Below are 24873 nucleotides of genomic sequence, written 5' to 3' on the forward strand. Positions count from 1 at the left end.
AATCCATAATGTGAAATGTGTTACATGCTGGAACACCATCAAAATTGTAAAAACTGCTCAGATGGATCAAGTTATTTGATTTTCTTAACATCCTGTGCTTAAATCCTATTTCTTCTTTTGAAATTCAGAATACTGATTTCTGAAACAAGAAATTTTTTAAAGAACTTGGAAAAAAAGCTCCTTCTCCAGATACTTTCTGAAACAAAATGTCACTGAATCTGATGTATTTTTTATAAAAGCTTCTCTTACGTCAAATCCATGTTTCTATAGCTGGGTACCATTCCACTGGAAGAGCTCTGATCGGCTTTAGTAGACCAAAATACAAAGACTAAAATTAGACTCTGTGCATTTGTGTAATTCAGACATAGTCTACCAAAAACATTTTCTTTAAATAATTACTTTAAATTTCTTTAGTAAATACACAACTTCAGGAAAAGTCATGTGTAAACTAAGTATCTCTGGTTTTTTCCTCTAAAATCTCAAACTCAACCAAGATGTATTTAGTCCTAAAAGCAAAGAAATAGTAGCCAGCCTGGAAATTTTCTACAGCACCAACAAATAAACCGCCTCAAGGATACTACATAGGCATGTGTAAAATCAGCTTAAGTAAGTTAACAGAACTGAGGAAAAATGGCTTTACTCATGTCAACATGTGTACCATAACCTCTGATTTAAATTTACCTTCTTCGTTAAATGGTGACATTCACAGATCTTAATGTAAGTAATGAAATGGAAATCAGATGTTTGTCTTTTAGGAAAGAATGGATAAAGAGGATGAAGGTGCAGGGTGAAGGTTCCTGGAGTTTTGCCTTTTCTCATTCAGTCACAGTGGTCCAGAAAATTTGACCGGCTTCTTCAGATTAGTCAGTCTTGGCTGTTCCCAGAGCAAAATGCCTTCTGTCATTTTCCCTTTAGTTTAATTTCAGAGATGGCTTTGCATATAGCTCCCTGGGGACTTACACTGACTAATCCCTCTCTGCTGTAATTAAGGAAAAGAAAAAAAAGAAAAGGAAAAAAAGGGAGAAGGAAGTCATAAATAGGATTTATAAAGGGAAGCTTTTTATATTGAATTCTGAGAGCCACATTTTATAGAACACGAATGCTGACCCGCTCTAAAAGGGTTTGCTGGAAATTTAATTTCAGGTCTATGGTTAAAAGGGCAACTTTTGCAAACTTGCATTCATATTCATTCACCTCTTGTTCTGTAAAGGTAGTCTCATCAGTATCAAATGGCATGTTTCAGTCTCTACAGACAGCCACATAGCACGCAGCGCCCTTCCAAGCAGTTCAATATAGGAACTAAAAGCCCCTACATAGTCAGGTGGAAATACAGAAAAATGGTTTTGTTTTCTGTATTTTCTTCTATCTTTTTCAACAGACACAGAGAAGTCATCAAAATAGCAATTGATATAAAAGAAATGCAGGAATGAAACAGCACTTTGTAATTTCTTCAGCTGCTCCTTCATAGTATTTTTTTTAACTCTATCCATCTTAGCACTTTTCACAATTAATACTTTATTAACCATAACAATTAGCAAGATAATATTGCATGGCTACATCTTACTTAATATTTTCTGAATTTCTTCTGTTCAGAATTTAGGCTAATACTGTTTTGATTTAACCGAGTTTTAGGTAAACGGCTAGTAATAACCTAACAACTAACATACCCCTGAACACATCTAAAACTCATCAGGTTTTGTTCACTTATGTAAAATATTTATATAAAGATATTATGGGGGGAGGGAATGTTAATATTCTCCCTAGTTTCTTTGATTTATTTCACTTGATAACCTGTTTCTTCTGCATTAATCTACAACCTCAATGAACAGTTAGCATGAAAGGGGAAAGCAGTCTGAGGTGTCATGGCTGACCATGATCTACTATTTAATCTCTTGGTTGTTGATGCAGATTCAGTCCAAACAGATTATAAATGATGTTTGTTACAGTTTAGTGACTACTGTTTCCTTAAAAAAGGATCATCAGTTTGTTCAGCTTCTCAAGCAGGTTCCCACTTTCAGAAGCTCTTGTAGGGAATCCCTAGTCTGAATGTTACTTACATAGGGACAAGCTCTTTTTCCCACCCAGCTGTGGCATGGTCAGTGTTTAACCTCTGTGTGTCCCTCTTACACACTAGTAAGTGTACATAACTAGTACACACTAGATATCTATTAGCAGGACATTTGGGGTTGCTTATGCTGCAGCTGCTTCTGCTTCTGTGGATAAATAGCTTTTTCTTTGTGGCTCTCAAAACTACCTGCTCATTTAAGAAGAGAGAAGGAAAAGTAAAGAGCATATTCAGCTTGAACATGACCTCTCAAGGGAAAGAAAAATAAAAAGTCCCAGTAAGATTTGAAGCACCTGAAGAAATCATCTTTTCTGTGCTAACCTGTTTTATTTAACTGTTCCTAAGTTTCATTGATCTCTTTGCCTTGATTGCGAGTGACAGGAATTGGTTTTTGTTGATCTGTTTTCCTTTGCTTGAACCAGCTTTATTTATGTTAAAACATCTTCCCCATACCTATTTGCTTAATGGTAAGTGACCTGTTGCCTCTGCATGTGTGAGTGACTGCTGAGATAGGTAATTGCATAATTTCTTTTAGGTTTCTTGTTTAAGGGTAAACTGAAAATGTACCAGTCACTTTTATGCTTCTCATGTTCACAGGGAATTGGTTCATTATGCTTTTGAACTACTGTGAAAAGTCTTTTTGCGGCTGTATTCATTAATATAATTATCAAAAATATATTCTAATTGGCTGCTTTGTTAGCTTGATAGGCCTCCTCTCCAAAGCAAACTGTAGAATATCCACACAAAACACCTGACCAGGCAACGAGGTGCTTAGGCAGGCAGGCTGACAGAGGTGGCACTTTGCAGTGCTGTCATGGGCAACCCCTGACACCAGCGATGCCAATTTAGTGAGTAAAAAATACACCTCTTAGGACTGGAAAGATGCCCCTTTTTGTGAAACTGTGGGATTACTACTCCTGCCTGCCTACATCCATACAGGGGATGCAGGGAATGGCATGAGATGAGCTCCTCTGGAGGAAGATGATTCTCAGTGTCGTTGTTGATTGCCATGGTAGGAAGGGAGAATATTTAGGGGATTTAAATGAAATGCTTACTCTAAACTGGAGTTAGAGCAAAGTCTTACTTGGGATGATTTCTGGCTAGATTATATTTGTTCTCCTTTCTTTGTAAATGTGTTTATTCGTTCTTCCAACCAACAAGAAGTGTTGCAGGCAGATTAATGGTTCATAATAACAAAACATTTCGCTAGAAATCTGACTTACTGCAGTGTCAATTAAACAGCTTCAGAATCCCCAGACACAAGGCTTTCTAGCCATCCTTCTAAAACAGATATGTTACACAGTGCTCCCAGGAGACTAGCGTCTTCCATCCCTACAGGATAAACTCTCAGTTCCAGATCTGTGGTCTTGTACTGTGACTGCCCACCCCAGACATACAAACCTGGGGACTGTCAGCCTGGGTGGTGCTGCTGCTCTGCCGTATGAAGATCTCCCATAGACAGTTGATGTCTTTGGTGGGTGGGCAAGGCTAAATCCTGTGCACACCAGTTGTGTGGGGTTTCTAAATGTAATGCCTGTAATATTAGTGAATAATGCCTTGTCTAACCATTTCTGACAGGATTTTCAGTCTAGTTTATCATTTCAGCTTTGGTATAACACTGCGAATGTCTGACTCATTACAAGGAATGAGATAATGAATATGCTGGGCTTTTGTTTTGACCTAAAGTGTGGTAGCTATTAAAATGACCAGATTTGCTCCCTGAATGCATCATCAATTTGCAGACTTCCCCCCGCAGTGCGATAATGCTTCTGCCAGTCTCTAGTGCCAGGCATGAAGCAGGCTGAGAAGGGAGCTGATGGACAGATCTTCCATTACAAAGGTCAGCCCTCTATTGCTCTGTGGCATCACTCTATCATAGTCCCCTTTTTCATCATGAGATGAAAATTCCTGTCTAGAACCTGCATACTTGCATTAAAGCACCATGATAAAAAGAGCATTGATGAGTTTGTCCAGGCAACACAGGGACATAGAATCATAGTATGGTTTGGATAGAAAGGGACCTTAAAGATATCTCATTCCAACCCCCTGCTGTGGGCTGAGACACCTTCCATTAGACCAGGTTGCTCCATCCAGAGCCCATACTGGCCTTCCAACATAGAGCATACAAGGGATCAATAGCTGCTGGTGTGTGTGGGATTCTCTCCTTCCCCACCCCCCCCCAGGGAGAGAGGAGAATCACCTATTATCCTTTTTTTCAGCCTGGTCCTCGTATTTATGAAGCCATCCTTTAAATGCACTCGAAGATACCACATTATACAGTTATTTCTGACATGAAATCTCAGGTGAAGTGATTACTTGGAGGAATCTTAAATTCTTCATGTTCTTTTCAGTGGAATGACCAGCTCATGAGTACCTGTAGACAGGTCATTATTTAACTTCATTCTTCCAAGACATTTTAAGTAACAGCACTAATTTATATGTGGACATTTGCAAATTATATGTCAATGTAGATAGTCAAGACCTGACTCAATTCTAACCAGTAAAATGCAGTGATCTTGCTTAAATTGTGCTGAAGAGACAGACTTGTTCTTGATTGCTCTGATTTGTGTCTTACGTCTAAAATACTACTGATAACTTGAGGGTTGTTGTGTGTTTTGTAGGCGGCTTCACTCCAACTTCCTGCACTGCGACTGCCACCTGGCCTGGCTGTCGGACTGGCTGCGGCAGCGCCGCACCATCGGGCAGTTCACCTTTTGCCTGGCCCCTGTCAACCTGCGCGGCTTCCTGGTGGCAGATGTGCAGAAGAAGGATTTTGTCTGCTCCGGTAATGCTGCCAACCCTTCATTTATCTATCAGCTGATGGGTTTATATTGATGTTCACATGAAAACAGGGAGTGGATAATTACTATGTTGTGTTTGAATGCCACTCGGTAGCAGTCCTGTTTGGTTTTATTGCTGCTAAACTGTATAGGAGTAGATTAAATTGTTAATGTTTTTCAGCTTTATAAGAATTATTGGATTCCAGTTAACGTTTCAGTTTTGAAATTATGTGTTCTGCTTTAGCACTGCCAATGATATCAACATCAGAAATCAATTAAGTGTGGATAATCTGGTGTTTCTCAAGGGAAGATCTTAAGAGCTGACTGGAATACAAAAGAAAGGAAATAGAAAATGCTAATTTCTGTTGATAAATCACTGGACTATAGAACATGAGCAGATTTTATCCCAGGGATAGAAACAGGATGCTTAGGGAGCCAATGCACTTTGCTGTTCTACAAGCTCATACACTGATAAATGGGGCTGATAATATACAGCCAACTCACAAACCATGTGTCTATATGTTAGGCCTATTCATGAAGTCTCTGGAAGTGCACTTTGCTCTTTCCTTGTAGAAATACATTTTCCTGGAAGAAGGAGAAAAATAAAATAAAAAAAAGAGAGAGGTAAAAATAAAAAGATTGGAAAAAGAAATCTCTGAATTTGGCTGAAAGGAACAGGTCTGGCAGAGGAGATGCATGGCAGCATGTGTGCTCTGGGAATAAAGGAAGAGACCAGGCACAAGTCTGGAGTGAGTTTTGCAGGCAAATGGTAAGTAACACAGGGAGCTTGTTACTAAGTCAGTGTGAGTCCTAATCTTGATAGACTGTGAGTCGTGTGGTATCGTGTTCTTCATCTCTCTCAGCTATAAAGCTTTATCTCTGGGTACAGGGGATGACTAAGGGAAATACAGTACAAGCACTTGTACTAGAAATGTTTTTAGGAATGTTTTTTTTTTATGGTTTCACTTACATATGACAAAGAGAGAAATGACTGTAGTTAAAGAAGAATGATTTGATTGCCATAACTATATCATGGATGTAGATTAATGCCCAGCCCTAGAGCTGTGCAAGAAGTGTTATGGGCACATGGAAAATGAGGTTGTGCACCAGTGGTTTTTGTGACATGATTTTCAAGAGTGGTGAACAGCTTCTATGCAGTTGTAGAGATTTGATGCTGCCCAGAATATCTGACATCCAAATTTTGACTAAAAGTTTAGAAATCTAACACTCTTGGGAGAGGAAGGATAAAAGAAGTGGGAAAATGAATTAAGCTATTGGCAGAATCCAATTTTACCAAAGAGGCAACCACAGCATTTATTTTTTTTTTTTCTTACAAAATGAAGTTTCAGGTGGGGTCTGAGTTTCAGCTGTTTGGATTTACGACACAGTGAAGTGAAGGAAAAAAGAGTTGTTTAAATCAAGAGAAGAGATAATAATTGCTGAATGAGAAATGTAGCATGGACAGAACTCATCTAAGCAGAGTTTTCTGTGCGAACTGTGGCTTCCAGAAAAGAAAAGGTTTTTAAGAGTTGCCTGTTGGACCCAAAACATTCAAGAAAACTCTCAATTGGCCTCCTTTTTTAAAAAACATAAATCAGTAGAAATTAAAGGCAAGAAGCCTCCAGCGAGACAGTCCATCAACTGCATCCCTAACCCTCATTTGGGAAATGAAATATACTGCAAAAGAAATGCGTTTGAAGAGACCATTTTAGAGGAGGATTTAGCAGAGAACTCGGTATGTGCTGGTTTGACAGAAACCTACATGGACAGCTAGTTTAAAGAGGAGATAAATCTTCTCTGCTTCTTATTACAGTTCTTATTCCTGATTTTACAGCATAATTTGTTCATGTTTGACTATGAAGTCAAGCTAGGACTGGAGGTGAATAGTGAGCTGAACTTGTCCCTCTACAAAGGAATTTTATACACTTTAAGCTCATATGAATCACTGTAACTAGCCCCAAGCTGGCATTGAAAGCGGCTTTTGCATCATACTTATGAAGAGCTGAAATACAATGTGGCGAACTTCTCTGTTTCAGTATAGGCTCAGCACTTCCAGCACTTGTGTTTTTATGGCAACAGGAATTTCATCACAGCAAAAAACCTCAGCTGTAAAATGGGCTTCATCAGAGCATTCCAGTTCAAAACTTGTCCTGTTGCATGCTTCAGAACAGAAAGAGTAGAATCAAAACATTTTGGGAAAGAAGAAAATCCTTCTTGAAAAACTGACTTCTGGTTATTCTTTGAACCTTATGCAAAAATAGGTGTGTATTTGGAAAAGAATAAATGACACACTGATAAAGAAGTACTGTAACTGGAACCCAAATGGCTTGATTCCTTCTGGACAGTATGCTACCAGCCCTGTGCTGTGATGTTTATAAGCATTAGGTGCAAAGTCTCTCAAGAGAGGTCAGAGTTATGTGCAGCTATACCTGTGTAAAGTGAAATCAGTTCAAATGGCACTTGCAGGCAGGTTGTGAGCAGCGGAAAAGCTATTCCAGGTTTCACTTGTTCATGCCCGTGAGCATTTGGGTCAAAACTGTAGGTAAATACGTAGGATTAAATGGTGCACAGTTGCCTGGAGGTAGGTTTGCAAATATGCCTAATTGGATTTGTGTTGCTTAGGAGGCAAGGGAAGGGTAAGGAACAGAACTGAGCAGGACTGGGACTAGATGGACTCTCACTGGTGGGAGAAGAGCACTAGTGCTGCTGGCAGCCCTGTCGCCCACCAGAGCCTTCTGGCTGGCTTTGCAGCAAGCTGTCCCCTCCTAGTAGGAGAATGTCTGCTCCAGAGCCACCGCTGACAGAGCAACCTTCCTGGGTCTGAGCTTTAAAGCCATCTGTTCCCAACAGAGCCTCCGAACACACTCCTTGTCCTGCACAGCCACTTGCTGAGCTCTGGGATGCGTTGGGTGAGACAATCTCCTACAGGACAGTGTGTTGTAGAAGGGGAAATTGTGTGGCACTAGAATGAGTGCCCCTGTTGGTGTCTTACATATAGACAGCATGATGTATTTCACCTCTGTCTCCACCATAACCCTGTGATTCACTGTCACATTGCTGTGACAAGAGAAAACAGTACTCTATGCAAAGACTTTATATCAGTTGAAACACTACCTGCATTCTGATCCTTAGGAATGGTGTATTTTTATATTTCCTTAGCTAGTAGAGAAGCATCTGGGGGTGCTGGCTTATGCTCAGTACCTCTTAGAGCCTTCCAGTCTTTGCTTGGATCAAACCCAGCTTCCTTCCCATGTTCAGATGTTTCACTGTTGAACTGGCTCCTCTTTCTCTAACCTTGTCTCTCTGTCTCTCTGAAACACACGTGCTCTCCCTCTCTGCGCCTATTTGTCTGTCTCTTGTCCTCCTCTGACCTCCTTAGAATAGTAATTTTACTTCGTTTTCCTCTCATGTAAGTTTTATTATGGCTCTTTGATTTTTCTTCTGCCTGCTCTTTACTTATGGAAGTTGAAATTAATTTACACATTGATCAGTTAAGTCATAATGTGTTTTCTCACATGCACTATCGTGGCTGTATAACTTTGCAAACTGATGCAGTGGGTTCATGAAATTCTGACACCAGCAGCACCTTGGTCTTTTCAGTGCTCTGTGCAGGACCCAGTTGAGTGACCCCATTTGGATGTTATTAAAATGAGAAATCATTCTGGTTTTCCTAAGTATATACGTGAAGAAATAAATATGCATCTGAACTGCATACCTAAGAATGAAGCAGATGTGTTCAGGAGCATTGTACCTCAAACTGTGATGTGTAGTGTACTTTAGCCACTGCTGTCCTTGGCTACCTGCTGTCAGAACAGCTGGAATGTCATCAGTGCTCCCCGGGCTGCTGCAGAGGAGTTGATCTGGTCACCAAGCAGGCAGGGACGGTGGGTTGGTTTTAGTGGGTGCGGGGAGGAACCCCTCTGTTGCTGCCCGTTCTGAAGCAGTACATTAGGACTTGGTGTTGACTCTGAAGGTGCAGGTTGGTACAGATCTGTTGGAGTTTTGGCCAGTAGCTTGAGGTATTTTACAGTGGACAGTATTTACAATGGAGTGTGAAGATTGGGTGAGATTTGTTAGGATAAACCAAGGACTGATATTTCTGAGAGTTAATGAATTCATGCTTTTGTCATGTAAGAAGCACTAGATTATAAAATCCTGATGTTAATTTGGAGCTTATTTGTCCTCTATGTTTTGCAATGTGAAATTTAGCATAGTTTAAAATACATGATTTTTAAGAACTTTTCTAAGGTAGCTTTCCTTAATAATGGAACAAACATTGTAGAGAGGGAAGCTAGATCCATTCATCATTCTCTTTGCCATTAGAAACCATTTTGTCCGATTCTTGATCCTTAGTTCCCATTTGAAGGATCTACAAGAACCTGAACAAAATCAAGATACATCATTTTGATTAAACAAGTTAAAATTCAGTCTGAAATTGATGCAAGAGAGAAATCATTACCAGAGCCAAGCGTCCGGTGATTTCTGGCTAAATGAACTGATACTGATTTTAAGAAAATAGTGGATTGATCCAAAACTCAGGTGAAGAGCCAGAGTTTCTGGTTCATACAGAGAGGCTGCAGCTGATGTATAATGAAGAGGAAAACATGTTAGCTTCCTGCAGCTTAATGCAGACTGGAAGCCTAATGAGGAAGCAGATTTATTTGTTTAGGTGAGGTCAAATGATCTTTGAATGTAGCTGTTACTCTCTGGCCCTAACCACATAGTAGGTTTTCTTGCTCCATTTTTCTCCTAGTAACTTCATAGCATAGTGTTGAGGAGACAACCAGCACTCCTCAGGCTTAGTATCTTAATAAGAACATTCAGAAGCTGTAAGAGGAAAAGCACGTGGGGAGAGGAGCTCCCCCCCCCAGCTGCTCCTGTTTTAAAGACACTGTGCAATAGCGTACCTGCAGAACTAGCAGCAGATCTGCTCCTTTCAACATGGGTCGTGCAGGTATTGCTCCCTGGAAACTAGCTATGTGCTGCTGATGCAGACTGGTAGTGCTGGGCAGTAGCAATTGCTCCTGGGGGAGCAGAGCAGATTCTCCCCCTGCAGTCCATCCCAGTTCATGCAGGGAAGAGCAGCAAATGGCCCTTATTCCCAGTGATCACAGGGAGCTGAACAGGCAAAGTAGGAGGCAGAGGAGGTCTTTTCTGTGGCGTGTATGTATGTGTGAATGTCACTTTCTGGCATGCAGGACATCCTTGTTATTCAGGTGTTTATTGCTGTTAGAAGTGAGCTTAGCCATTTCATCTAACTGTGACCTCTTCTCAAAAGTGACCTGTATGTTGTATTAGACAAATAACATTGTTTTCCTCACTGTCAAGTGGATTCATGCTTTTCGTGACCACCAACAGACCCAGGAAATGCCATAACACCGGGGTCCACGCAGGACTTTGGCCATTGTGTGACTTTTAAAGTCCTTTGGTAAACATTATGCTTTAAACTTGGTTTTAGGAAATTTTTGTGCAACTCTGAATTTTTGCCTCCTGTTATAATTTGCTACCACAAACTAACTGACATTTAGTCTAAAGAAACATTTCAATGCTGTGTGTTTGTTAGTTTCTCCTCAAATGAAATCTTGTGGGAAGCTGGGAGAGATACTAGTCCTGTTTATCAGAGCTTGTTTGTTTTCCGTTTCCATTAAGTTTCTGATTACAAATTTAAATTTGCTGTTGCACTAGCTGTCATGTTGTTTCATACTGTGAGAATTTACTTCTTGAATTGCTTCATATGTAAGATGCCACATATGTTGGTTTTTATTTGGGGAACCATCTTGCCAATCTGAGGGATAAATATGTGTTTATTAAGGCACTTAATATTTCCTTGAAGACCAAAGCTGAAAACTGGCTTTAAATTACAGCATACTTATTGTCCAAAAAAGATGTCTTACCTTTTCGGTATAATTACTTTTTTTTCCTGGAATTCTCTTTTCCCCAAAGCAATATGTGTAGCTGTTTAATGATTATTTAATGACGGCAGGTTGGGGTATAATTATTCAGCCACTGAGTTTTTGAACTGTTGCTGTAAGAATAATAATGTGATTAGTTCTTTTGTTAATATCCCAGATCAGAGGCTTGTTTTATTACTGGTGTGTTGGTAGTGCTTTAGTGTTTTAATGGGAGCGCACCGTGGTGGAATGTCCTGGCACGGATCAGTGCCACAGCTTTGCTCTGAGCTGCTTCACAGAGAGCAGTGGTGTTACATGCAAAGGAACTTTGATGAAGTGGCCAGGCCTTTGTATGAAATGTGTAGAATTTTTGTGTTTGATAAATGTGCATGTTTGGCTACACATTTAGAGGTACTTAACAAGAGTAACTAAAGAATAAAAAAAGCATAGAGCTGCTTATAAAATGGCTGCACAATTCCATATGTGAATAGGTGGCAAATACAAAGCTGCATGCAGTCAAGACCAGGTTCTTGTGTTTCTGTTTTATTGACAATGACTTTTAGCAGTGTTCCACAGTTAAAGCTGTGGTGGGCTGACCATGGCCAACTGCCAGACTCAGCTGCTCTCACTGCCCTCCCCAACAGGGCTGGGGAGAGAAGATTTGCTCCAGCTCCTCCTTCCCTTCTCAGTCTCTGACCGTGCTGCCCGTGGGGCTGTTTCTGACACTTCTGATCTCACTCCTTACTGCCCTGGCACTGTCATGCCCTTCCTCAAACACACCTTTGCAGAGGCACCACCAGCTTCACCAGCGGGCTCGGTGTGCCCTCAGCAGGGCTGTGTGGAACCCATCTGCCCTCGCCTCACGGGGCTCTGCACCCTGCTGCCAGCGCACAGGCACCCTGCACTGAAACTGAGGGGATCTCCTGGCTCCTTGAGTTAACTCCTTCTGATGGCAAGCAGAATTTCATTCTACAAGATCCACATACCATAAAGAGCTTGAATGTACCAGAGGTCTCTTACAAAAGACCAAAGGCAGCAACCTCAGCCTCTCCTGGGAGGAAGGTGAGAAAGGTCGCTAGTGCCCTGCATTCCTTAGCATGTTCCAAATGCCAAAGAATTTGGTCCAAAGAATTCCAAAGCAGCCCTGGGAAGGGGACAGTGCCTCACTCTTCAGTCCTTGCCCACTCCTCTGGTCAAAAGTGTTTCCTCACTCCAAATCTGGCTGTTGGGTGAGCTCATGACCAGGCTGGGCCCCTTGGGTGACATTGTCAGGAGAAATGTCATATTCTGCCTGACACCCTCTCGATAGCTGTGTCAGTCTGTGATGCTTTTGCCTGAAGTGAATCCCATCTTCCTTCTCTTACTGAAGAAAATGTGCTGAAGCAGGGAAAGACCTATGTGGTGGTGTGGGGGAAAGAAGCAAAGACAAATGTGGAGTGAAACAAAATCAAGTCATGTTCAAAACTCCTTTTCCAGTAGCAGCAAATCTAACTCAAGGGACCCAAAGCATAGTCCTAAACTTTTTCTGTCCCTTCCATAACTTTGTCAAACTTCATCGTGAAACAGTTCAGGTTCTTTAATGGATAACCTGTTTAGAAGGCCATCCCAGAACTATACTCTCTTCTTAAGCTTACGATTGATCAAGACCATTATCTATCATTTTACCTTGTGCAGGTAACTTAAATATTTTATCTTCCTCTTCATTTTTATGCTTGAATATATTTATAAGTTCACTGTAGTATTTCTGGACCTATTTTTAAATGTCACTCTATATGTACCTTCAGGACTGCTGATGGGAATTATGGAATTGGCATTAATGACATTACTGTGCCTAGATGTCATTTGAGCTGCAGAAGTACTACATCTTTAAGGCTTCCTAGTAGCATTATTTTTTAATCCTTAACCTGTTTTGGAAGAGCAAATAGTATACAAACTCAGAGAACCAAATACATGCTAACAGCCTGCCTTGTGGTGCAATAGGATACATTCAAACTCTGACTTTTCAATCGCTTCTATGGAAGACTTGGAATAAATTTCTCTGAAAGAAAAACACCTTTGTCACAGCTTTGGAAGGACTTAAGTTGTCTCATAGATTCTGTTTTACTAATCCTTCAGAGGAACAGATCTACCTACTAAAGCTCAGTTGTAGGTGAGTCTGCTTTGTTCTACCTTCTTCCATTTTGTTTATAAGTATTCCATACAACATTGGCACTATGACTGTTAATTAAATAATTGCAACACTAGTGCTTTTAGGATAAGACAATGTGAAGGTCTGATTTTTAATGGTGTTACTTTACTGATACATTTTGAAACATGCAAAGTGGGTTTTCGCAGAATACAGTAGGCTTCTTCATTGCACCAGACTTTCCTTTCACTGCAATTGGATAATTCCTGTTTTATTCCTCACTATTTGTAAACTGATTGGCGTTTACTTTGCTACAAAATGCTTATGCTCATGTGCCATGAATTTTTAACAGATACTTTACTGTTTGGGACTGTTCAGTGAAACAGTGAACTTGAATCAAATAATGAATATTCATGGCTAGCAGATTTTTGCATACCATGAACTTGATAGTATTAACATCATCAATCAGGGGCTCAAGTTACTTACTCATCAATACTTAATGCTGTGCTCAGTGAAAAGCTGTTGAACAACCAGAGACAGAAATATTTGCATAAACCATTTGCTGCACATTGTTGTAGAATAAACATATTTGTACAAATTTTTCTCCATTACTGCAATATTTGCCATCAGTAAGGGATGTTAACTTTGCAGATAGTCAGTTGTCATTGGCTTGCACATATGTCTCAGCAGGACTACAATACATCTGCTTTACTTGTCTTTTTTGACATTGTATTACTGGAAGTCTAGTGAAAGCCATAACTTATGTAGTAGTTACTGATTTCAGATGTCCCAGTGTTGTAAGAAGATCCAGTGGGTTATTTAATTAAACCATAAAAGGTCATAATATATCCACAGATCTGCAATGCTTGTAGTATTCTGTTTATTGATCAATAATTTCATGTCTGATATACTTAGAATGATTTAAAGTCAACACAGATTTTAACCATAAATCTTTATCATAAATCTTTATTTTACGATTTATCTTAAAATCCATTAATAGTTTTTACAAATAACTACCTTTTTGCTGGCAAAAAAGAACTGCTGCAGAGGCAGTTGGATAGGTGAGGATGTAATAAGGCACACTACTTAGTGTGCCATCATTGGGTGTCAGGGCAAATGAGATTAATTTATTCAGTCATTGCAAAATTTACTTTAAATGCCTGTGACATTTAAACTGTTCATTTATACACCATAACCATCCCATTCTAATTGTGAGATCGCTTTATTTGCTGCTCTTAAAAGGCTAAAGGCCAATGAGATGCTTACTTGAAAACAAGCACTTTATTTCTCTGTAAACTGCTGGGTCCTAAGTCTCTACCCTGCTCCCTCTCTCCCCCTACCCCATAGTCTTAGACTGTAACAGGCTAATGGTGTGCAGATAGTAACTGCCATAATCACTGAGGCTGTCATTGCATTACATCAGGCACAAAAAGTGTGGTAATTTTTGTTAATCATGTTCCAGGCTTCCTTCCAAGTGTTGTTAGTGTTGATTTAATAGCAAAACATATGAATGTATGTATGTATGTATGTATGTAATGAGTTGATGACTTTTATCTCTTAAAGAGAAATATAAAGAACTTATTGATCTAGTGGTGCTGTGTATCAAAAAAGAGCTGAGATGCCAAGATGACTGGTAGAACTTCATAAGGGAAATCATCTAAATGCAGCTGGCTTGTCTGCGGCCATTTCCCTTTGTGGCACCCCCACCGTAAGGAGTTTACTGCACTTGTGAAGGACACACACAGGGAGCTTGAAATATTTTCACTTTTCGTGTGTCATTTGTAGAAGTATTGGCAGCAAAAGGAGAATTTATTTTTAGATTCCAAATATCCTTCTTTAGAGGCTGTATTGCCTCGGGGCCCTGGCTCTGGATGCTTACACCCTGCATACCTATGAGAATCATACCCAAATTTTAATATTAAAACCTTCATATTCCATAGCCTACTTAGACTTGTTTTCTTGACCAGGCCTTTCTCTGCCTCCTCTCTACAACTACACAGACATTAAACTGATTAAACTCTCTTGGATATTTTTGTGCTTTAATTGTATGGATCTGCTAGGGAGCTACCAATAGATCCTCATTTAACTGAAGCAGTTAAACCCAAATCGGATTTGAAATTCTGTTTATAGCATTATTCAAGAAAACTTTACCTTAACAGATGACTGTTTGTGTAAGAGCTGATGGAATATGTGCTACATGCCTGTTGACTATGCATGTGTAATACAGTATCTTGTTCTTTGCAGAGGAAAAACATAAGCAAAAGCTTTTGATAATAATGTAGCAATTTATGCAGAGAGTAATTTTGCTCATTAAATTTTTCATACATCACAGCCTAGATCTAGTTTTGCTCATGAAGAAGAAATCACTGAATACAAAGGGCTGTATTCAGCATGGAAGCAAAAGTATTTTTACTCTAAGCACAAAATGTCAGTCAAAAGTGGCTGGAGTACCAGATATTTTGGGGCACTCAGAGATTCAGGCTTATAATGAGGAAATAAGTTTATAAAAATAGTCTTTTTTTCCATCCGATTTTAAGTGAAATGAGAAAACTAATCACTTGTGATATGTGGAAAATAGAGAGTGCGCACAAAGACAGGCTCTTTCCTTTTTACTTTACTTACTTTCAGCATAAGCTGTTCTTTTTTCATGTCATTTTGATTGCATCTGCACAAAGAATAAAGACGGCAGGGGGGCTGGAACAAGATGATTTTAAGGTCCTTTCCAACCCTAACTATTCTATGATTATGTTGCTTTCTCTCTCTCTTTTGACATCATGGACCTCCCTGGTTAACTAATTGGTTATTTGTTTTACTTCCTAGCCATAAATCAAAACACTGTTCACATGAAAGTTCTTCTTTCTTAGTGGAAAATCACAGGAAAATGGGTTTTGGTCTAAATTGAGGGTCAATAAAAGGACTCCTATTGGCTTTGGGAAGTTCAGGTTAAATATAAGGCAGAAGCTCTTCCCTGTGAGGGTGCTGAGGCGCTGGCACAGGGTGCCCAGAGAAGCTGTGGCTGCCCCATCCCTGGCAGTGTTCAAGGCCAGGTTGGACACAGGGGCTTGGAGCAACCTGCTCTAGTGTGAGGTGTCCCTGCCCGTGGCAGGGAGTTGGAACTGGATGACCTTAAGGTCCTTTCCAACCCAAACCATTCTGTGATTCTGTATATCAGCTGTAACCGTTATTTTTTCTCCGTCCTAGTAGCTGTTGCAGTGCTGTGCTTTTTGGATTTAGTACAAGTATAGTGCTGATAGCACACGAATGTTTTAGTGTTTGTTTGGAGAGGCTCTGAAAGGCTCAGTGAGCAGCACAAATCCTGTTCTGATTTGCCTTTAGCCTTTCCATTCAAAAAGTTGATGGAAAGTTCCATGTTATTTAACTGTAGTATGACATTAATTATCACATTGTTATCGTTGCTACCTGCTGTTGGTGCAGGGAAGACTGGGGTTTCTGTCTTTTTCTTTTCAGAGCACTCTATGTAATAACCTCCTTTCATGTAATAACCTCCGTAGTACTGCATCACACAAAACTGGTGGTGATGATCTGAGTTCCATTGAATCTCCTCCTGTTGATTTAGATGCAGTAGAGTCAGGAACAGATTCTTAAAACTGTGAATGGCAGTACATGGGGTTGTCTGATGTGGTGCCCTAATGAAAAGGAAGTGTATTATTACTTCTGTAACCCACAGAGATATGTTGTAATGTCACAACTGTGAAAAATGCATTTTCCTCTCACTACAAAGTTTCTTCAGAAAGCACATCAGACATGTGAGGATAAAGGCTGTGTGGAAGATTTGACCTTGCTGCCAACTTTCTTCTTGCCTCCCAGAGAGCAAGGATTGCTCTGAAGTGTTTCTTCCCAGTCTAATAAATTCTCTCTATCCCTGAAAGTTTGTGATAGCTTGTTTGCACTTCCCTCATCCTTCATTTTCATTTGGGCATCGTACCACAAGGTGGGCAGAGAAAGAGAAAATGTTAAATGTAAGTGATCGGGTTGTAAGAACAAACCTCTTGTTCTTATGCAAACATAACAGAGGCATGTGTGCATTTTGAGGCAATATAAACTACTTTTGGAAGTAGTCATAGTTAAAATCTTAGACTCCGTGAAAGGCAGAGCTCCATTGATTTTGGAGGAATTTCGTTAATCCACAGTGATGGTGTGTCTGCCCTGCATTTCTGTTGCTAGAAGACAGACCAAGGGAGCTGCTTGTCCCGCCTGTTACACATGTACGTATTTACTGAGTGTGGATTTTGTTTGTTCGGTTCAAATCTCTACACTGAAATGTGTTCACATCTCCGGACTGTGCCAGGGCAAGGTAGTCAAAGCGGGCGGGCAGGGAGGGCCGTTCCCGCCAGCGCCGGCGCGCACCAAGGACACCGGTCGGTGGGAGGGGGAGAGGGGCGGCCATGAGGGGAGACGGGAGAGCAGGGGTGGCCATGAAGGAAGATCATGAGGGGAACGCTGGGGCAGTTGTGAGGGGAGATCTTGAGGGAAGGTGAGTGGTGGCCACGAGGGGTAGGGGCAGCAGCTGCATAGTGTGGGCCCCTATAGGGGGCAGATGAGGGGTGGCCGTGACTGGAGATCATAAGGGGCAGCCATGAGGGGAGATCAGTTTGCCCTTAGTGTAATGTTTTAGTCGTGGGCTTGGCAGTCCTGGGGTATGGTTGGGCTCGATGATCTTAAAGCTTGTTTTCAACCTGGTTGATTCTCTAATTCTGTGATTCTAAGATTTTGAAACTGGAACAAGTCAGAGTTCAGGTTGCCTGATAAATATGAATTTGACTCGTTTGGGCAATATGCATTAGGATTTACATTTTAATAACATTATTGAGTTGGTTTTTTTACAGTAGATTTTTGCCCAGTTGATTCTGTAGGGTGAAGCTGCTTTGGTACTGAAACCAGCTCTGTGCTGAGATAAAAGACTGTTGCTGGTAAACTCCTTATCTGCAACTGTCACAGAAGCTGGAAAGCGGACTGTACATGAGACAGGGTATTTTAGCAAAGAGGATCATTAGGATCATCTCAAAGTAGCTGCCTACTCTCATAAAGAATGAATTTGACTCCTACACATGGCACAAATGTCCTCTGAGATCCTTTCCAGGATGGTCACTACCTCTGAAAATCTAATTTCTGGATGCCTAAATTGGAGTTCTGGGGTCTGGTCTGTCAAAACGCAGCCTCCCATAGCTCTGATTGGCATCAGCAAAAGCTGTATTTAAAACACATACAGTGCTATGAAACCCACAGTTTTCTCCTGCTGTCCTAACAGAAAGTCAGCTGATGACCCAATTAAAAGAATTAAATCAAACCTAATACTTAACTTGGCAACGTTTTGAAATGGTGATGTGATCCTGAAACTCTGCAGTATGCTTTAATATAGGGCAGTACTGTCACCCCAGCTGCAAAATAATCTTTAAAGGGGATGACTGCTTGCTTGAAATGAAGGAGATTTGGACAAACAGAAGTGAATTCACATCAGAATTGGATGCCTTTCTAACAGAAGGCGTGATTTTGCAGTAATTGTCTTCTCCTTTCCATGAGGGCTCCCTCTGCAAGTGTAAAGTCAGCCTGTAGCAGTTTCCAGCTCACAGCTTTTCAACCTGTATCTGCCTTTCAGAGTAAGGATACTTAGAGGTGCCACTGAGGATGTTGATGCTGAGTTTTCACAGCTGTTTGCAAGTCTTTGATAATAAGAACATATGTAGGTTTGCTGTACGAGTTGATGTTGATGTGCAGAGTTAAGGGCTAAACCAGAGGGCGTGTAGGCATAGAGCAAGAAAGAAACTTTATAGAATGTTGCATTGGTATGAAATTTTACTTGTTATAATGATAGTTGATTGCAAACTAATACAAATAACTATTTTTGGGCTTTGTTACCTGTGGTTATAATTTATGACACGGTCATTCATGTGTCTGTTCCAAGACAAACCCTGGTTACATACAGCTTTGTGTATTGTTTTCCATGTTTTCACATAGATTTGTGATTTTCCAATTATGATGTTTTAATTTTTCCAACCAAAAGACCAAAGGTGTTTTGTGATTACAATCTACTGTAGCCTAAAAAAAAAGATACCAGGTTTTTACTGTTTCTGTTGTGATTTTCTCACTTCTTACCAACATAAGCCTTCAGCCAGTGTCTGGTCAAAAAGATACTTGAGGATTCCTGTGTTACATGTTCTTTGGATATATGACTCACCATAAATAAGTCAATAACTGCTGCATCTTAATAACCTCAGTTAGTGTACCAAAACTGTCTTATCTATCTGTATGCATATAGCAAAATCTTAAATGTAGGAATCATAACCATTGAGTAAAATTGACATACTTTCTGCAGTTTCAGAAGAAGTTAATTAAACCTGAGTCCAATGGATTGACTAGTATGTAATAGAACAACTCCTTATGCTAAACCTCTGCTCTGTAAGCAGCTTCTTGTCTTTCAGTGGCATTATTAGATTAAGCAAGGATTTGAAGGTTTGAACTCATGTTTTTCTGAATTCTTTATGTGTTTCCATTAACTGCATTGTCTGATCTTGAAAAAACTACCTTTATATTTGCAGTCTTTTTGCCATAACAGGTTACCTCATTTCAAAAACATAAGTCATTTCTCAGTGTGGAAAAATCCTCCAGGAGTGCTTGTGTAATGGAAACTTCTGTGCAAAGATAACTTTTGGAAATACTGCTTGATCTTAAGGGTTTTTGAAGAAATAGACATGGCTGATCATGGAGAGGACCAAAGAAGCATTCATGAGGGGAAGAGATGGGTGGAAAGGAGACTGAGAAGAGTAACAACACAGTAATCTTTGACATGTTTTCTCTGCAGTTGATGTGTAGCACATTATATTCACTGAATTCCAATAAATTGCACTTAATGTAGTAAAAGGATGTGGAAACACAAGGCTGATGTATTCTGGTGTTAAAATTTCAGGCACTCGTTTTTCAAACCGAACCTTTGATGTTTTCATTGTCTCAGGTTCCCAGTCTGAACCTCCGTCATGCAGTGCCAGTTCCATCACTTGCCCATCTGCCTGCACCTGCAGCAACAATGTGGTGGATTGTCGAGGAAGGGGCTTAACAGAAATTCCAGCTAACCTCCCAGAAGACATTTGGGAAATGTAAGTGCCAATGCAATGCACCATTCTTTTCCACGTCTCTCTGTTTTCAGTCCATGTCATAGCCTCCTTTTGGAAGAAAAGAACATGCTCTGAGCAGTTATCAGGTACACTGTAGTTCTCCACTTTCGTTCTTTTGATCCAAGAGCTCAGATGAGTCTGTAATGTAAATAAAGATGTTGTTTGCAGTTGCCCTAAGCAAGATGAAATTCTTGGTGTATTATGTTTGGATTACCTTTCCATCTCACAGGTCTGGTATTACAGTTCTATAGTCAGGAAAAGGAAATACACAGTCTTTTTTCTGGAATCAAATTGTTTTATCTCTAGTTGGTGAAGTCCCCGAGAGTTGTAGGGATTTTTGTTAGCTTGGCAGGATGCATTTGTAATGAAGTATAACATCAGAACACATTGTCCCTACTGATTTCACCTCCTGTTTCTTGTCTTCTGCATTTTGTTATTCCCACTTCTTTAATATTTTTGTGACTTTTTTGTGTTGTGAAGTCAGATGGTGGATTTACAGACTTGTTTGTCTTCACTGCCTTTAGGAATTGTAATCATCTATCTTTGTGTCCATGACTGTGTACTACTGTGGTCCTGAAATACTGTTCTATTAAACCAAGTTGCTTTTGGCTAGTCCACAGGGAATGCAAATCAATCCTTTCCCTATTTAGGTGCTTGTCATACAGAGGTTACTGACATTCAACCAGCATTTACAGCCCACATAGAGTGAACTCAAATATTTACTCTAGTGGTAGGACAAGGGGTAATGGCTTTAAACTTAAACAGGAGAACTTTAGGTTAGATCTAAGGAAGAAGTTCTTCACAGTGAGGGTGGTGAGGCACTGGAATAGGTTGCCCGAGGAAGTTGTGAATGCTCCAACCCTGAAGGTGTTCAAGGCCAGGCTGGACAGAGCCTTGGGTGACATAGTTTAGTGTGTGGTGTCCCTGCTCATGGCAGAGGGGTTGGAACTAGATGATCTTAAGGTCCTTTCCAACCCTAACTATTCTATGATTCTATGATTTGTATAGTCACTGGATTATTCAGCTTCTCCTTGGAGTGGAAATACTGCTGCATAGCAAAACTCACTAGGATAAAGTTGAAATGCTTGTATGTAGCCTGGCTCAGTAGGATATGCCAGGAATGTGACATTTGTGGCCAAGAAAGATGATGTGATCCATTGTTTGCAGGGGATCTGCACTACACAACCACTCCTCTAAAGTCACTTTATTAGTTGCTTTTATAATGTAAGAATCACCTCAAATTTGTTTGGATTGCTACCTCAGCACAATAGTTTTCAGGCAGCTTATGCTCAATTGTGCATCTCCACAGAACAGATATGTTAGAAATTAAAAAACTAGCTCACTAAATGCAAAGAATAAAAGCATCTTAAAATTAACATTATTGAGAATGTATCTAGAGCGTGTAAAGATGTTTACAGGAAATACAACCTCCTATGCAAGCTGTTCTGAATTCCTGTTATCCTTGCTCACCTCATGAAGAAGTTCATAATGTGTTTGGTTGTGTTCACTTCCAGTGTATTGTGGCACACAAAATATGCATGTCATACTTGGTTTTCTGTGCATGAAAGTCAGTTAGAATTATGCTGAAAATATAAATGTGTTTGGCACACTGAGAATATTCAGTGTTCGGTCCTGTTTCCAGTTCTGTCAGATGATGTCCAAATTTTCAGAAGTGGCTGGAACTAATGGTTCAATAATGAGAGGCAGAGGACAAAATCGGTCCAGACCTGCTCACAAATGAGGGTTGGGCTAGGAGAATGGGGAAGGCTGAGATTGGGGTGCTCCAGCCCTCCCTCTCCTGGCAGCAGCACACCTCAGCGTAAGAAAGGAAGTGCAAATGTTCACCTTCAGTGTGCTTGTAATAGCATCAAGTATCAAAGTCCTGTCTCTGTTTTGGTTGCTCCAGCCTGCAAACCTAACCTCTGTAACTTATAGTAAAAGCGACTAAGAAGGTCTCCTTAGGAGAGCAGAAAGTGAAGGAAGACTTGGAGAGCCTTTAGATCAGATGATGATTTAGCGAGTCAAGATGCATGTAACATTTTAAGAAACTTTCATAACCTGAAGGTTATAAACCTTCTAGATCCATAGAACACCATGTAAAGTTCTTAGCACATGAATTAGTGATTTAGATCTGTCAGATTTTTTAGTCAGTACTTGATTCTTTGCCTGTAGATAAACCTCTTATATTGTTCTGATCCTGCAAATAGCCTTTTCAGTTCACTAGCACTTAGTTCAGAGCATAACCCTCATGAAAACATTTATAGCTACTTTCTGGTGGAGTCAATCCTGTGAAGATTTCCTTTTTAAGGAACAGGTATATTAAGAAATACATAAAGAAATGTAAGTAGTTCTGTCTATTTACAGTGAGGGCGGTGAGGCGCTGGAACAAGTTGCCCAGAGAGGTGGTAGATTCCACGTCCCAGGAAACATTCAAGGACAGGTTGGACAGGGCTCTGAGGAACCTGATCTAGTTGAAGATGTCCCTGTCCATGGCAGGGGGGGAAGGGGTGGACTAAACCCATTCAGAGGTCTGGTTCCACCTACACACAGAATAATGATGGTCTTTAGATTTGATATCGTAGGCAGAATAATGCTCTTTTGCTGTAACGTTGTAGCAGTGGGGCCAAGTAAATTCTGCCTGCATGCTGCAGCCCACATATCTTGCTCTTGCACAGCAGTACTGTTGTTTTTTTCCCTTTGGGATTTAGCCCCCATGGTTGGCATGTAGTCAGACCCTTTTCATAAAAGGTGCCTATAGTGGTGCTGGCTGAACACTTCTTTCTGGACTCTGCAGTCCTATGATCTGATCCTTGTCACCTTTGAGAGGTGTAACTCTTACTAGAGACTCTCACCTCCTGTGGTAATGGGGTACCAATAAACTACATGACTGGGTTGCTGCTACGTAGAATCCTGCTTGAGATGGTGTATTTTTCATTCAGCAGTTTCTAGCTAACGTTTTAAACACTCATTCCACTAAAATACATTTCCCCCCATAGACTGTAGTACATTCATAATATTTATCTGATAGGATTAAAATGCTGTCTGTGCCTTCCTCAGTTCCACTTGGGGCTTTTCCAAGTTCCTTTGCTAGTTATTAGTTGCATTCAGTTACAGCTTTCTCGCTTTTGTATTTCCCCTTGACTCAGGATTTCTTTGTAAGCTAAATTGGACCTGCCAGGAGCCCTTTGACTGACAAACTGTTCTACAGCAAACACACAGCTGTTACTCTAATGTGGCTATTAAAGGTGACCTACATTTCACTGTGGTTTGTATTAATTAAAGATCTTTTACTCAGCCTTCCTTTCTTTATTAACGTGGGTAGGCAGAACCTTCTCTGACAAAGCTGCCAACAAGTCCTAGATTTGTTTTTGTTGATAAAAACCTATCACAAACCATAAAATAAGCATCATATGACACTAATTTTCCCTTGCTGCTGACCTCTGCCATGTATGACTTGGAAGTCTGTTGTGTTACTCCATTATACCTCTCCCCAAGGTGTATTGTCCTGAAGGCCCCCATTGCAAGAATGTCTGTTATTAAATAAAGGAATTTAGAAAAGCTCAAAATCTGTATACCAGCCTTGCTTTTCCGTAACTTCATAAAATAGATAGCTGGAGTGTTCAGAATGCAATTCATTTTTCTCTAAAGCCTCTTGTTCAGTGTGGAGCTGACATCAGCAGCCGAATTGATAGAGGTGAAATGAGTTACAAGAAATTGAAGTTGAGAAATACAGACTGCATGTTGAATGTTGTAAAAGATTCTCTGCTTACAGAGTGGTTCTCTTGTGTTTTTCAGAAGAGAAGCGAACAGGGTATGTTATAGAGAAACACATGAGAATAAGCACAGCAAAGTTTTGCATGAATACTTGAGAACAAAAGTCATTAAGCACCTGAAGGCACTTACTGCAACAGAAATCCCCAAACAAACATGGCTTGATGATTTACTGGTAAATGAACAGTATGTCATTTCACTGCATTGGAACAGCATCCACAAGAAAAGGAGAAGGTTGCGTTTATTTAGAAAGGGTGAGAGAAAATGCCTGCAAGATAAATAGGGAACAGAGAGTGAATACAGAAGGGACTTGACCTTGGATGGGTGCAGGGAGGGATCACCTCCAACAAGTAGGAGTCAGAGCCTCCACAGAATCTGTTGTTCTGATCAGACTTGATCGCAGCCTTGCAAGCAGTGCCTGTCAGCCTGACTGTCAGCTCAGCCCATCAAGACTGCAAAGTAAAGACCTGTGAAACCCAAAGCTACCAGCTGTGCCTGGGAGAGTCACTGTACTGCAGCTGGTGGGAGCTGGGAAGGGTGTTGAGAGAAACAGTCTTGCCACAGCAGCAGATTTCACTCAGTGGTTTGGGCTGTTGTTGGCTCAGGACACTGGGCTGGACGGATCTGGTTTGAAGCCAGGGAAAGCACAACTTTCCTGCACTTGCAGATATGGGGCACTGGGATAATGGCATTGCTAGCCCTGGCTGTGGTGTTCCAAACGGTATTTGCTTCAACATCCTGTGGGCCATTTGATGCCTCCCAGTACTGGAGAGTGGTCAGTAGCTCCCTAGTAATCTCTTCCCCAACTCACTACACTCTTCCACTGCTCCTTCTTCAGAATGAAGTTTTCTTGCTGTTCATCCATTGCAGACTGTTCTACTTATTTTTTTTTTTTTTTTTAATTTATTGCTGCGAACAAGGCTGTATTTTAGGATATTAATTCCAGACAGCTCTTGTCTGAGCATTTTGCACACCTTAAAGCAGCGGTGCAGGGACTTGACTTTTGCCTTTATGTTTTGTAAAACTTTGTGTAAGACCTTCCTGAGTGGAAGTGGGGAACAGTCCCCTGAGTGCTGGTCCTCCTGCTCTGTCTGGTCTGGAGTGAGTGGTG

The 24873-nt window shown here is 40.6% G+C and overlaps 1 protein-coding gene across 1 annotated transcript in view; it reads left to right on the forward strand.

Moving 5' to 3' along the window:
- LOC104407486 (slit homolog 3 protein-like) overlaps positions 1-24873 on the forward strand; it is a gene marked incomplete at its 5' end in the record, with an annotated part of 141439 nt that overhangs the window by 21744 nt on the left and 94822 nt on the right. Inside the window, 2 exons of the mRNA XM_010016787.1 lie at positions 4687-4850; positions 19832-19973. Of these exons, the coding sequence (XP_010015089.1) occupies positions 4687-4850; positions 19832-19973 (306 nt within the window). The remainder of the gene's footprint in view (positions 1-4686; positions 4851-19831; positions 19974-24873) is intronic.

The sequence above is a fragment of the Nestor notabilis genome, unplaced genomic scaffold (assembly GCF_000696875.1).
Source record: "Nestor notabilis isolate BGI_N333 unplaced genomic scaffold, ASM69687v1 scaffold4396, whole genome shotgun sequence".
NCBI lineage: Eukaryota > Metazoa > Chordata > Aves > Psittaciformes > Psittacidae > Nestor > Nestor notabilis.